This window comes from Peromyscus californicus, unplaced genomic scaffold (assembly GCF_007827085.1).
Source record: "Peromyscus californicus insignis strain IS unplaced genomic scaffold, ASM782708v3 Scaffold_6__1_contigs__length_162567912, whole genome shotgun sequence".
NCBI classification, from domain to species: Eukaryota; Metazoa; Chordata; class Mammalia; order Rodentia; family Cricetidae; genus Peromyscus; species Peromyscus californicus.
The window spans coordinates 41,058,034-41,072,260 of record NW_026294584.1 but is presented as its reverse complement, the minus strand read 5'-3'; the positions used below and the strand labels follow the sequence as shown (position 1 = coordinate 41,072,260).

The 14,227-nt window shown below is 40.8% G+C and overlaps 1 protein-coding gene and 1 long non-coding RNA gene across 5 annotated transcripts in view; one reads left to right on the top strand and one right to left on the bottom strand.

Moving 5' to 3' along the window:
- Positions 1 to 11,971, bottom strand: part of LOC128098417 (uncharacterized) — a 41,350-nt gene extending 29,379 nt beyond the window's left edge. Inside the window, exons 1-2 of the long non-coding RNA XR_008214254.1 lie at positions 11,740 to 11,971; positions 9,302 to 9,374 (exon numbers count right to left, since the gene is read on the bottom strand). This is a non-coding gene — a long non-coding RNA (uncharacterized LOC128098417). The remainder of the gene's footprint in view (positions 1 to 9,301; positions 9,375 to 11,739) is intronic.
- The window catches only part of Znf800 (zinc finger protein 800), a 193,372-nt gene extending 181,356 nt beyond the window's left edge, over positions 1 to 12,016 (top strand). For all 4 annotated transcript variants that reach the window (XM_052719524.1, XM_052719522.1, XM_052719523.1 and 1 more), the window contains exon 6: positions 11,857 to 12,016. In XM_052719524.1, coding sequence (XP_052575484.1) covers positions 11,857 to 12,016 — 160 coding nt within the window. The remainder of the gene's footprint in view (positions 1 to 11,856) is intronic.
- Positions 12,017 to 14,227: the final 2,211 nt, after the last annotated feature.

Sequence of the window (14,227 nt, the reverse complement as noted above, 5' to 3'; positions counted from 1 at the left end):
AAGTCACTTCTTTTTTTTTTTTTTTTGGTTTTTCGAGACAGGGTTTCTCTGTGTAGCTTTGCGCCTTTTTCTGGAACTCACTTGGTAGCCCAGGCTGGCCTCGAACTCACAGAGATCCGCCTGGCTCTGCCTCCCGAGTGCTGGGATTAAAGGCATGCGCCACCACCGCCCGGCGGGAAAGTCACTTCTAATTCCTAAATTTATCCTTGAGTTTTAAAAGAGGCACAAAAAAATTGCCAGATTTAGATTAAGAGACTAGAAACTACATTTAGATTAAATGAAGGAATATGAGACTAGACAGTGGCCAAATTGAGATGTTATAGACCCAGTAAGTATTTTGAATTACATTTTCAAGATTAGGAGTAGCCATTGGAGGATTTTAAATGGGGTCTTCTCGTAGCACTGAGGAGACAGATGTGGAGTGGAGTGAAAAGATGTATGTGGTGGGAAAATTAATTATGAACGAGCTTCAGCCCTGTAAACATGTAAATGGCAAAATTTAGGCAATGGCAATGAGACAAAAAGAAGGCTGCCAACACAATTTCAGGAGTGGAATTTTCTGGACAATGGAGATAGAAACGAACCCTGATGATTTCCAGTTTCAGGCATTCTGGTTGGGCAGAATTCTCCAAGGTAGGGAATTCAGGAGGAGGAAAGAGAATGAATTAACTTTTCAGTGTGTTGAGTTTGAGGTTCTTCTTCAGAACATTCAGGTTAGTGGTCAGGAGAGACTGCCCAGGGCAGACATTTAGGGTCCATTAGTACTGATGTAGATGTGGAAGCCACAGGTTTTGAAGAATTACCAGTTAGAATAATGGAGTCAATGTATCTGCTACCTCTTGCGTTCTTTTGGTTTCCTTGGTGATTAGGGTAACACCTATCTTCTCTGTTTCTATTTTAATGGTTCATTTGAGAAATGGTGTCTAACAAGAACTGGTTATCTCTGTTATTACCTTAAAAGTGGTACATAAATTGCAGTAGCATGAAATGTGAGTTAATTGATGCATTTTATTCAGAGGGCTTTTGAGGTAAATCTCTGATACTTACTTTAAAAGACCACTCCTTTAAAGAGAAATATTTTATTTTTTAAATAAAACAATATGTTGGTGTTCTTGGAATGAACAAGTTTTTTTTGTTGTTGTTGAACCCCATAGTTTTGAACTGTAGGTGTTTTCCATGAACAATCTCTATGCCTCTGACTGGACAGGAATGGCCTGTGTTTCAGCTTAGGCAGTATCAAGTAGGGGCAGGGCACAGGGACCTAAATTTGAATTCCAAGCACCCATGTAGAAAAGGCCAGGAGTAGCTGGATGTACCTGTAACCCCGTATTGTGAAGTGGGAATAGCTAGATTGATTCCAGTAGCTGCCAGCCAGCCTAGCAAATTGCAAACTTCTGGTTCAATGAGACACCCTGTCCCAAGGCAATAAGATGGACAGAAGCAGAGGAAGATAGCTGACATCCTCCTGTGGTCATTGCATGTGCATGCATGGGCACATACTCCTAAAACTCATATACAACATACACCATACATATGTACTTAAGTAGGGTATAAGACATATGATTAATTAGTAACCATAGCCAGAGTATAAGGAAAAAATGCTATTAAAGGCTGAACAAGTGACTGAAATATGCTAGTTTTATTTTTCAGAGCTGCATCTTTTGGGCTGATGAATTCTTAGATGTTAGAACGTGGGCTAATACATTAGGTCATACATTATCACATACATTCCTCTGGACTTCACTATTCTTTCCTTGTTCCACCTTTCTGAAGGAAAAAGCTATCAATAAAACTTGCCTTGATCTTGGCGCTGAACAATACAACAGTTCAGATGGATACTTTTGTCCCAAGACATGAAGGAGCTTGCTTACCCTAGGCCAAGGTCCTCGGGAAGGTACAGCAAGTGGCTTTTCAAAAGTCAGCCACTCCGTGTCATGGACTCCATTCATTTAATACAGGAACTGTAAGCCTGCATACCTCTTGAGCTATCCACTTCTGGGGACTGACTTCAAATATCCAATTTTAAAGGGAAGAATTCCCAGGAGACTGTGTGTGTGAAGTCCCAGTAGAGTAAGTTTTTTGGATGAGTTGTGACCCTAAAACTTAAGCTCAGCGATAGAATGCTAACAGACATGAATTAGAAGACAGAGTAAAGCTACAGGAGCTATAGAAAATTGGGGGTGGAGGCTTATAATTTTCTGTTCTAATGCCTTGAAAATGGTTTCTTTTATGTTTTAACTTTGACTTAATCATTAAATATTAGCATAAAGGCCTGATATCCCCATCACATAACAAGGCAGACTGCTGTACCACTGGACTGTATTTTAACTATAACATTTTACTATAGTTTTAAACATTTAATTTTGTGAACACTGATCCTGTCCCTCCAGGCTTCCTTATACCAACCCACATTCCAACAAAGCATTAGGAGATGATTATAAATGTAATAGTATGCTTAGGTGTTTAAAATATAACAAAAAACCGTAGAGTTGAAGTTTAGAGTATATTTTCTGACTTGAAGACATCACTTATTTCATGGCATTTTTATACATGCTGTTCTTTCTCACCTATCTGCCAACATTCTAGAGAGAAATTTCTTGCAATGTTTATCAGTGTGTAATCAACAATAGCACACCCACTCTTTGTCCCTCTCACAGTGAGCACCATCAATGTGTATTGTGTATTTTGCCCATACTTGTTTATACATTGTTCTTTTCTTTACTTTTTAAGATCAACAGATTACAAAGATAGAAGGGAGTTTTATTGTTGTTGTTTTTGTTGTTGCTTTATATTAATTTAGATGACTTTCTTTTTCATGTAGTAAAAACCCAGAGTTTATTTCATTCAGCAGGCCCAGTACATAATTTTAGTGGAAAACTGGCACCACTTGATTTCCTGGTTTTGTGCTTTTTGGGTGGAGCTGATTTCTGAGTATGAAGGTTATGGCAGGAAATAATATGAGGTACCTGCAAGAAAACACTGGGAAAGGTTGCCAAACATTCTGTGTAAGTACAGTTTTCTCATGCCTAGGGTTCTGCCCTATTAAAAAGTGGATCTAGGTGCATGCTGACCTTGTAGTTGAATTACACAGTCAGTTTCTTTAAAAAAGATTTTTTTATTTGTATTTATGTGTATGTGCTTTTATGTACACATGCATGTGTGTATCATCAGGCTGGATGATGGGTGTTGACTGGCCTAGAGCTGGGCTTACAGGTGGTTGTGAGCTGCTCAGTGTGTGCAGCACTAGGACCCAAACCCATCTGGAAGAGCAGCAAGTGCTCTTAACTACTGAGCCATTTCTTGAGCCCCTAGTAGTCAGCTGAAATCTATTACTAGCATGCCATCATTCTCTAATGAAAATTTGAGAAAATAATTTTGAACATTTTTAATGAATTTACTACTTAGAAGCAAGCCATGATAAACTGAATCATCATCTTACTACTGCTTCATCATATTAGAAGAGATTCCTGTTGTTAATTTCTTCCCTTTGTTCATGGTGCCACCATCCCTCTGCTGATCATACAGACTTCAAAGCCTGTCTTCTCTAAATCTGTTCCTGACTGTTCTAGTCCACAGAGATGTCTTCCTCCATTGATCTTCCAGTATCTGCCTTTCTGTTTATTTCACTTTTACTCTTAGTAATATTGCATTCATATTAATTTTGCTGTCCTTGTGAATCAAATCTAGCCCTTGGAGACCAAGACTATCCATCAGTTTAAAGCAATGTCATATATGGTTATAAATGAATGACCCATCAGGCCTCTTCCCATTTTCTTGCCTTGCAAGGAAGCAGCTGAGTTTTGGTCTCTTTATAGTGCCTTCTTCATACACTATTGTTCTTAATACTATCTTTATACTTTGCTACTTTTGCTATATCTTCTGTTATTATCTTCTGTTTAAGAAGATTATAAATGGTTTTAGGAGATTCTGGGGTACGAAAAGGGTGAGTTTCAACATTTTCTTATTTTAGGATTTATTTTAAACTATCATAGAAGTCAGCCTGTTTGTATGTACATCTATGATTTGTTCATTCATTGGGATGTGTATGTTGGAGGCAATAGTTTGGATGTGCACTTACCCACAATTTACTTGGTACAGAATAGAAAAAAGGAAAACATTGTTAAGTTTGCAAACCTGAATTTTCTTCCAGACTCTTGATTACGCTGCTGTTTTTTACAGCCTTCATGGAAACTGCAGGCAGAAGTGTAAATAATTACATGATGTAAGCTGCCACAAAGTAAGGCTTATGGTTTTCTTTTGCCAGCTGGCATTTCATGTATACCTGTTGAGCCATAATTCTGTTGAAATGTACATGGAGATGTAGAGACTTAGTGTAACTTCATTTTAAAATGGAGAAAATTGATTGCCCAGGTCATGTGTAGTTCCTGAAGAGAAAGAAGCTGTCTCGTAAGGGTTGTTTCATTAGGTAATAACATTATATCTGAAAAAGCACATTGCAGAAAGGGTGCTGTGGAAGATAAGTTTTCTCTCCACCACATCCATTCTCTTTTTTTTCTTTCCCCAAGAGGCAGGCAGTAACCAGTGTCTAGGGCTTTTGAGAGCTGAAATGCAACCATTGCAAATTGCACCATATCATTCACAGTTTTGGTATCTTTTTTTAAAAGACATGTTCAAAAGTATACCTGAAAATTATAGAATCTAGGTATTTTTATTTTTTGGTCTATGAACTTTCCACTTATATATCATTTAGGCAATTGGTTTTTGCTAAGCCAAGTGAATAGACTTTAAAATAATGATTTATTTCTAGTATATCATATCAAATCATTTTCTGTTTAATTTAATGTACTGTTCACATTTCTTTTAGAGAAAAGGAAGCCATGGTTGTTGATTTATTTTATAATGAATCATGCTGATGTTAAAAATATTTAGAGAAATTTATACAGCAGCTATTACTGTTAGTTACCAAAAATGGAAATCTGAATATTTACTTTTCTATTTAAAAAAAGGAAAAAAATGGCAGAAGCCTTGGGATGTAGCTTAGTGGTAGAACTCTTGCTTAATGTAAGTGAAGCTCTTGGTTCAGTCCCTAGTACAAAACAAAATAATAACAAAGCAAAAACTAAGAAGGAAATGGTAGGAAGGTTTCGAAAAATTCATTTGCTTTTAGACTTATGTAAGTTTGTAAGGTAATGTACAAATGTTCAATCTTGGGGCCAGTGAGAAGTAACACTGCTCGTCAATCTGTGTGTGTGTGTATGGCATGTGGATGTATTTGTGTGAATGTGTTCATGTGGGTCTAGACATATGGATGTGCGGATGTGGAGGCTGGAGGTTGACAATGGCTGCTTTTCCAAATTGCTTTCCACTTTATTTTCTGAGAGTTTCTTCCTGAATGAACTCCGGGGAGTTCATCCTTGACTGGGCTGGCTGGCTAGTGAGCTCCTGAAATCATCCTGTTTCCGGCCTTCTGTGGGTGGCATTCTGGATGCCCTCACTTTCCATGGGTCCTGGGGATCCATGCTCAGTCTCCACGAGCCACCTGTTCTCTGGCTCCCCTAAAGAACTGACTAGTGCTAGAGAACACTTACTGTACCTGACCTCACAAGTGCTGGTGTGTGAATGCCACAGTGCCAGACCTTTAATTTACAGTAGGAAGTACTGGGTACAGTGGCATCTAATATTCAGTCAGTGCATTTTCCTCCAGTAGGCAAATTTGGGAAAGCAAATTATAATCAGTTTCTTTTTATATTTTTTTTTATTGAAAACACACTTTTTCATATGATATATCCTGATTATGGTTTCTCTTCTCTCTACCCCTCCCAGTTCCTGCCAAACTCCTCTCTCATCCAGATCCATCCCCTTTCTGTTTCCCACTGGAAAACAAGCAGGCTTATAAGGGATAATAATAAAACAAGATATAATAAAATAAGATAAAATAAAAACACATTGGAATAGGTCAGAAGAAACAAGCTCAAGAAAAGGCACAAAGCAGATTCAGACACAGAAACCCACTCATTTGCACACTCAATCCCATAAAAACACAAAACTAGAAGCCATATATATATGCAGAAGACCTATAGAGTAAAAAATGAGAAAAATAAAAATAAAAGAGCTCTTCCATGACATTGAGATAAGCAAAGATGCTGCTCAATTTTGTTTTCTGTTGGTCATATACTGCTGGGCAGGCAGCCTACCCTTAAGAGTTTGTTTCCTCAGTGAGATTCTCTTGGAGAAAATTAAATTTTCATTTGCAACTGCATATCAGTTGGAGATAGCTTCTGGGTTATGGAGGAGGGCATATGCTCACTTCTCCTTTCAGCTGTAGGACCCCATCTGGTGTGGACCCATACAGGCCCTGTGCATGCTGCCTTAGTCTCTGTGAACTTGTATGTGCATCAGTCCTGTTGATTAAGAAGGCCTTGTTTCCTTGGTTCCATCTCCTCTGGCTCTTACACTCTTTCCAACTCTTCTTCCACAGGGTTCCCTGAGCCCTGAGGGGAAGGATTTGAAGGAGACATTTCATTTAGGGCTGAGTGCTCCAGGGTCTCTCATTCTCTGCATAATGTCTGGCTGTGGGTCTCTGTATTTGTTCCCATCTGCTGCAGGAGGAACCCTCTCTGATGATGGCTGAGCAAGGCACTGGTCTATGAGTATAGTAGAATGTCATTAGGAGTCATTTTAGTACTACATGTTTTTGTTTTGTTTTAGTACAGAAGTATTTAATTTTAACCTAGGTTCCTGGGCTGTCTATCTAGTCTCAGGTTCTTGATCACACAAGCAGTGCTGGGTATGGGTTCCATCTCATAGACTGGGGCTTATGTCAAATTAGATATTGTTTAGTTACTCACATAAGCTTTGTGCCATCATTGCACTTAGCACATCTTGCAGTCAGGACACTATTATAGATCAAAAGGTTTGAGGCTGGGTTGGTGTTTATATTTCTCTTTTGGTAGTGTAAGCTTAGTTTCTTGATAAGCATTGAGTCAGTTTAGTGTGACATCTTTCTCTTATGAGCACAAATGCTACGCAGACTAGACAGTTTCAATTTTTGGTGTCCTCTCATATTAGACCAGGCCATGTGCATTGACAATTTCTGCTTTCCTGATTTCTTTACTTATGGAGGTATAGATTATCTCCTTGAGCACATTTTTTTAAAACTAGAGTTTTACAAAACTGACTTCAATAAAAAGAAATTTGAGGTAATGTATATGAAAACACATAGCTTAATGTTTGGTATCCAGCAAGTGAATGGTAACTATTAATAAGCACAAGTGCTTTTGGGTCTACCTCACTTTGTTACCTGCAGTGAGAAAGAGCCTTTTGGGTCACTTCTGTAGATAACTATTCTATTTTATCATATATTTTTGATATGTGTCTGCTGATGCAAAAGGCCAGATCAGACTAGATTAAAAACTGGTAAATTGAGGTTTATTGGACGTGCCTCCTGGGCAGGTTCACCAGTACCAAAAGTAGGCCCAGATAAGTCACATGCCCAGGCTAAGGCAGGGAGGTTTTATAGATCTTAGGCAAGAGGTGATGACGTGCCAGCCAGGAGCTAGGACTGTGCGCAGCTTGGTCCCTGGGCATGCACTTGAATGCCATTTTTTGTTCCAAAACTTTGAGAGTTTTCTCAGCATGGGAGGGATGGGGTAAGTAGGGCAGACAGGGTTTCCCAGCTTGTGCAAGGGGAAGCAGGAGTTCCAACTGAACAATTCTGAGTAATTTTCATTCTTGCAATTCTTTCTTTTCATTTACTTCCTTAATTTGTCCTTAATGTTGGCTCTCTAAACTAATTAGGGTAATATCATTTCACTCTGAATTATTTTACAACTATTTTGTATTTAAGATATTTATTACTTTAAAATTTTAGTTTCTTGTACCCAAATACTATATTCTCATGTTTCTTCCATCTATAGTATTAATTGTTGGGATATGTGATCTTAATGTTAGTGCTTGGCTTCATAATATATTTGATTTTATGTTTTATTTGAGTAGATATTAGTTGTGACTTCCATCAAGCCATATTTATTTTTATTTCAAGCTCTGCTTCAATTCTCTTACATAGTAGAGAATTATTTTTAAAATGGAGGCAGTGTCTTAGAGTAAGGAGTTGGCCATAGTGTTGGGAGGTAATGGTTGGAATTCTAAGCGTAGAGATAGCACATTGGTTGGTTAATTCAGCAGGCAACAACGACATTGCTGATCTGGCAAACACAGTAGGCAGACCAAAACTTTCTGTATGAATGTGAGTACAGAAGAGATGATTCAGATGAACCAGCCAGTCACCCTATCAACAATAAGTGCTGTTCATGCGCTTCTCCACACATCTGGAGGATTGGCTTGGTTTTTTTTGGTTTTGTTTTGTTTTTTAAGAAAAGCAACATAGAGTAGGAAATGGTAGAGAAAGCGCTATAGAAAATTTGTGTGTGTGTGTGTGTAGGGGGTGGCAGGATGTAGAGAGAAAATGAGAACTTGAATAGTAGGAAGACCCCTCCCCCCTTTAATGAGTTAAGTGACAAGAAAAGCACACAGGTGGGAAACATTTTTTTTTTGGTTTTTCGAGACAGGGTTTCTCTGTGTAGCTTTGCGCCTCTCCTGGAACTCACTTGGTAGCCCAGGCTGGCCTCGAACTCACAGAGATCCGCCTGCCTCTGCCTCCCGAGTGCTGGGATTAAAGGCGTGCGCCACCACCGCCCGGCTTAGGGAAACATTTTTTAAGGGAAAAAGAATAAAATATTTTGGCTCACATTTTCTAAAATAATGATCTATAAGAGAAAACTGATGTAGGTTTTTCTTTAGCATGTAACTGAATGAAACTTGATGCCTCCCAGTGCATCCATTTTGTTTTCATGTCTGTTTTAGTATCAGCAAATAAATTCATTTCAGAACTGTGGGTATTCCACAGCAGAAGACTGTCAGCATCCTTAAATACTATTCGCTCTAGCTTTCAGTTCCCCTTAAGGAAATATTCCAATGGAGGGGAGAAAGGCATAGGCTCAGGGGAAGGTCAGAGGTGCACCGGTGATGCCAGGCACATAGTGTGGCTTTCCAGTTTGGTGAGCAAAGGACTGGCCCACATTATTGTATCTCATTCCTTTGCATATCAGCAGCAGCCACTGTCTTTTCAAGAGGTCTTGCCAAGAAATAAGAACAGAGTATATTTTCTCTGTAGCACACAGAAATTTTCTGACTTAGCAGATCACTTATTTGAACTTGATGGGAGAAGATATAATGTGTGTTGATTCTAACACGCGTCTTGGAGGAATTTGGTTGTCCCATTATACAGGCTAACTTAACCTGGCAAGAACACTGTATGACATTCTGTTTGGGCTTTACATACCTTGGTGAGCCAAAGTTTCTGGTATTGCCTCAGGAGGAATGGCCCAATTGACGGTGAAGATGAAGGATATTTGCTGTAATATAGGCCAGATCACAGATTTAACTAAATTAAGTAAATCAAATCTCATCAAGACTTAGTACTGAGCAGTTAAAACCTTTTAAATTACAGACACCCCCACCCCGGAAGCATCAGTTTTCCACATATGAAAAGTAGCAATGCAAGGGAAGCAGCTGTTTGTTCTCACATGTTTGTGTTCAGGAAGTCAGTTTCTAGTTCGGTTCTGTGCAAGCTTCTGGAGGATGACATTTTTAGGCAGAGCCTCAGACTGGTCTTTGGCTCTCCTCAAAGGTTAACAGCTATTGATTCATCTAGTATGCAGACAGTGGGATGCTTTTATGAATCCGAGCAAAGGAATGAATGACAGGAAATGAGAAGGTTCATCTGAAGAATATGAGAAGAAAAGCCCTGGCAGGTCTGCAGTGTAGAGTCTGACTCATCCTAATACTGGGAAACTAGTTTTCTAGACAATCCTCAGAAATAGGGACCTTATGTTATCTATCTATCTATCTATCTATCTATCTATCTATCTATCTATCTATCATCTATATCTATCTTATCTATCATCTATTTATCTATCTATCTAATCTATCTTATCTATCAATCTATCATCTATATCTATCTTATCTATCCTATCTATCTATCTATCTATCTATCTATCTATCTATCTATCTATCTATCATCTATACTGTTATTGTCTGAGCAGAGCCCCTAAGACATAATACACATTCCAGAATGTTAAATTAAATTGAAATCAGGGCTGGTGAGATAGCTCAACGGATGAAGGTGTTTGCTCCCCAGCCTGACATGTCAGCGGGACTTCAATCTTTGGAACCCAATGGAGGCAGTAGGGAACCAACTCCCAGCGTTGCTATTGGACCTCCACATGCCCTGGACTACATAACAGTAAATAATTTAAAAAAATTAAAAGTCACTAACTCGACATCATTTGGTGATGGTTAGATTTTTAAGACCTAATGCTTTCTTCGAAAGTTCTTACAGCCTTCATTTTGTTCAGGAAGTTGACACAAATGTTTGGCTTCTTAGGATTTGTTCTCTTTGTAAATTTTATTTCTGGTATGTGATTTTTTTTTTAACTAAATTTGGGCATAATTCTATCCAAAACCTTCAGAGGGCAGGAAACTTCGGGGTGGTCTGATTAATTCTGTCATCAACTTAAACAACAGAGCACATGCCCATAAACATCTAACCTTTGATTTGCTTATCACCGAATAAAATCCATCTGACAACTCTGAGGTTGCTTTAGTTTAAAATATTTTTGAAGCTTATGTTACAATGGATTTTCTGTCTAATAACAAAGCCCTGGCACACATTGATATTATTATCCCTTTTGTAGTTTCCTGGAATAATTTAGCAAAACAGATTCCCTGAACGACCGACAGCTAGCCAATAGCTCCTGTAGTATTTCACTTTTCTTAGCTTGAGTGCTTTCGGGCACAGGCACCACTACTGAATCTGAAACATCTAAATGTTATCTAAAATGTTTGTTCCAAAATCATGGTAGATTTTTCTGGTTTTTGGCTTACCATGTTCTGAACTCTGAGGAAATTACAAGTTGAAATTAACCTGTCAAAAGCTCAGGAAACTTTCTTTCTCAAGTGGAAATGACCAGAATATAATAAGGTATAGTTTTATAAAAGACAGTCATTTTGATTAACTGTTAAAAGTGTAAGGGATAAAGTACTCTGTAATACTGTGATTTCTGCAGAGCTGAGAGTGAAGACAGGCGATCTCAGTGAGCCCATTCTTTAAAATCTCCTTATGCCTACCACCTTGCTACCCTAGAGGACTTTATAAATTCATAAGTGGAATAAAATTTAAACATCATTAATTTTTTATTTTAATAGTGGAATACACTTCTTGTATAATTTTGGGAGTCATAAATAAAATGAAAATAAAGACTATCTTCAGCCTACTACCTGAAAATAACAACACACTGTTGTGGTTTTTCTCCATCATTTTATAAGTTTGTGTTGTCTGAATCCTACACAAGTACATACGCTCACACTACAAATGCAGATGAAATGGATTTTGTCATTGACTAACTTTCCCATATTGTTAAGTATTATCTCACAGAATTATTTTATTAGCAAGTTAGTTCACACTGCAGGATTATAATACTTTATTGCTGGATATGAAAAATTTTCAATTTTCCTACCTTCCCTTTCCCCGTTTTCTATTATGGATGTTGCACTGAACATTCTTTGAAATTTTATTTGCATTCATAGCTATTCTTTAAGGGAACATTTGTGAAAAGAATTTCTGGGTCAAGCTCACGGCGGGTTTGGTGACTGCAACCCTGCCCGTCGCGGGGTGCGGCGGGGTGTCGCGGGGTGCCGGGCTCTTGGACGCAGCTTTACCTGGTGGGTGCGGGGGACGCGGCGCCTCAGCCCCGGGCTGCGCGGTTCCCGCTCGTTGCTAACCGGCGTGTCTTTGTCTTTCCTCCCTGGGGTCCGCTGCGCCCGTGGGGGCCGAAGCCTGGCGAAGCCGTCGCCCCGCAGCGCCGCCATCCTGCGTCCGCCCGCGGGCGCCGTCACCACGCGCCAGGCCGCCTCCAGCTGCCGCGCCAAGCTCCGCGGCGCCGCCAGGGAGCGCCAGCACGCGGCGCGCGCCCTCGGCAAGCCGGCCGCCCCGTGACGCCGCCGCCGCCGCCGCCGCCGCGCGCTCCCGCGGCCGCGCGCACCGCCGGACCGCAGGCGCCCGGGTCGCCTCCGCAGACGCCGCGTCCACCGTCGCCTCGGCGGCGGCGTCGCCGAACCCCGCTGCCGCCGCCTGCCCTGCCCCTCGGGACGCCGGGCCTCTCAGTGCTGCGTGCAACGCGTTTCTTCAGCCCGCCTGCAAAATCCCGGCTTCTTGGAAAATCTCACCGCACACGATTCCTTTTCCGTAGTTCTTGTGATGACCTCCTGTTCCCACACAGATTCTTTTCATTATTAGTTCTTCGAAGCCAACTTCGTTCTCTTCACCTCAAGGCCTCATCAAGCTCCACCTCCCACGCCCATCTGCTGAAGATTCCTGCTGTCCAAATTCTCGTTGGCCCTTGGGTGGCCCTTGCAGAGTCGTGTCATGCACGACTGTAATTGTACTCGAACATTAGGCTTTCTCTTCCCTGTAACTTCAGCTCCAATTACCCTTCCTCTCTTTGGAGTCGGTCCTTGCTTGTCACCTTTTAGAAACTGGATCCTCTCTAGAATATTGTTCGGGGGGTGATCATGTGCCTCTCAAAGCTGCTCGGGGAAGGCTGGTTGGCTGAGCCCTTCTTGTGTTCCCAGGGACTCTGCCCCTGGGTTTACATCGAGGTTGTGCTTCTCCTGGGCTATTACCCGTGACTGGTCATAGCCAAGGTAGCCTTGACATTCATGTGACATTCATGGTCCCTCAGTGAACTATTTTGGGGTGGGGGCCCCTCAACTCTTGGCGGAAATTTCCTTAGGACTGCCGGCTTCAGTCTGTAGCCCCTCTTGCTCTTGCCTTTCACAGGTGAGTCAGACCTGCCTTATGGCATGAAGGCCCTTTTCTCTCCTCTTGTTTTCTTTTGTCTTTCTCAGGTGTCCCCTCAACACAATTGCTGCACAATGACCTCTGTCTTGGTGTCTGCTGCTAGGACCTGAACTGACACACCAGACATTCCATTCTCTGATCACCATCCTCCTGTCCTGAGTTCTTTGTTCCTTGACCTCATTTTTCTGCTGTTGAGCAGGCCATGTCTTGGATATATTTCCTTGGCTAGCCCAGATTCCATAGCCCGTTATAATCATGCCTTGAAATGCAATTCTCTCAGCACTCTCAAACCTCAGTTTTTTCCAAGTTATTTTCCTAGCAAAACAATCCAACCCTGGCTGTAGGTAACCTCTGCCTCGCACTGGCCTGACCGGAACAACTGACCATTTCCTTTAAGAAAATCACAAAACTCAACCAACCTCTTCTACTTTCAACACATTATTTCAAATCTTTTCCCTACGCTCTTCTTGGTCCCCACTCTAGGTCTACTTGTTTCTATGCATGTATCGCCTCAGAGTGTCCCTTTTGTTTCATATTTCTCTGAGAAACAAGAGTTGTATACAGACCTCCTCATCTTCCTGCTACAGTGTATGGAAATGACCTTCCGTTTTGTGACTGTGAAAAAAGCTTGAAGGCCCTTCTCTCAGCTCTGTGCATCTCATTCTTTCTGGCCTTTTGAGTAGCTTCAGGTTCCCCTCTTCCTCTCTTGTTACCATCTTTTTCCTCCTCTTAATCAGTTGTTCAGTTGAATAAATGGCACCACGTTTCAGCCAGTTTCTCTAGTCAGAAACCCGGAGGCCACCTCTGCTTCTCTTATGACTAGTTCCTTACAAAGTAGACCATCTAATCGATCAGTTTTATTACTCAAATAGGTTTTTCTGAGAAAGAATCTTTCTGCATAGTTCTGGTTGGGCTGGAACTCACTATGTAGAGTAGGTTAGCTTTCAATTTGTGGTGATCTCCCAGCTTCCGCCTCCTAAGACCTGGAATTGTAGGTGTGCACAATCATGCCTGACTCAAAATTGTCTTTAATCTGCCTCCTTCCAAATTCAGTACTATCACTTAGTCCTGACCAACATTTTTTTCTCCTGACCTCTGTGTCAGCTAGTCTTGCATGGTCCCTCAGCTACTGTTCTTGACCTACTTTACTACATTTGTGATAACCTGGTGGTAGTGACCTTTCTCATGCATTAAACCAAATAAATTGTTGGTTATAGAATAAAATTGAAACTCTTTACCATGGCTCACAAAGTCCTTCACCATCTGACCCTTTTTTATTTCTCCAACATCTTGTGTATTCCTCTCACTGTTTACCATGTGTGGCTATGCCAGTTCCACCAACCGGCC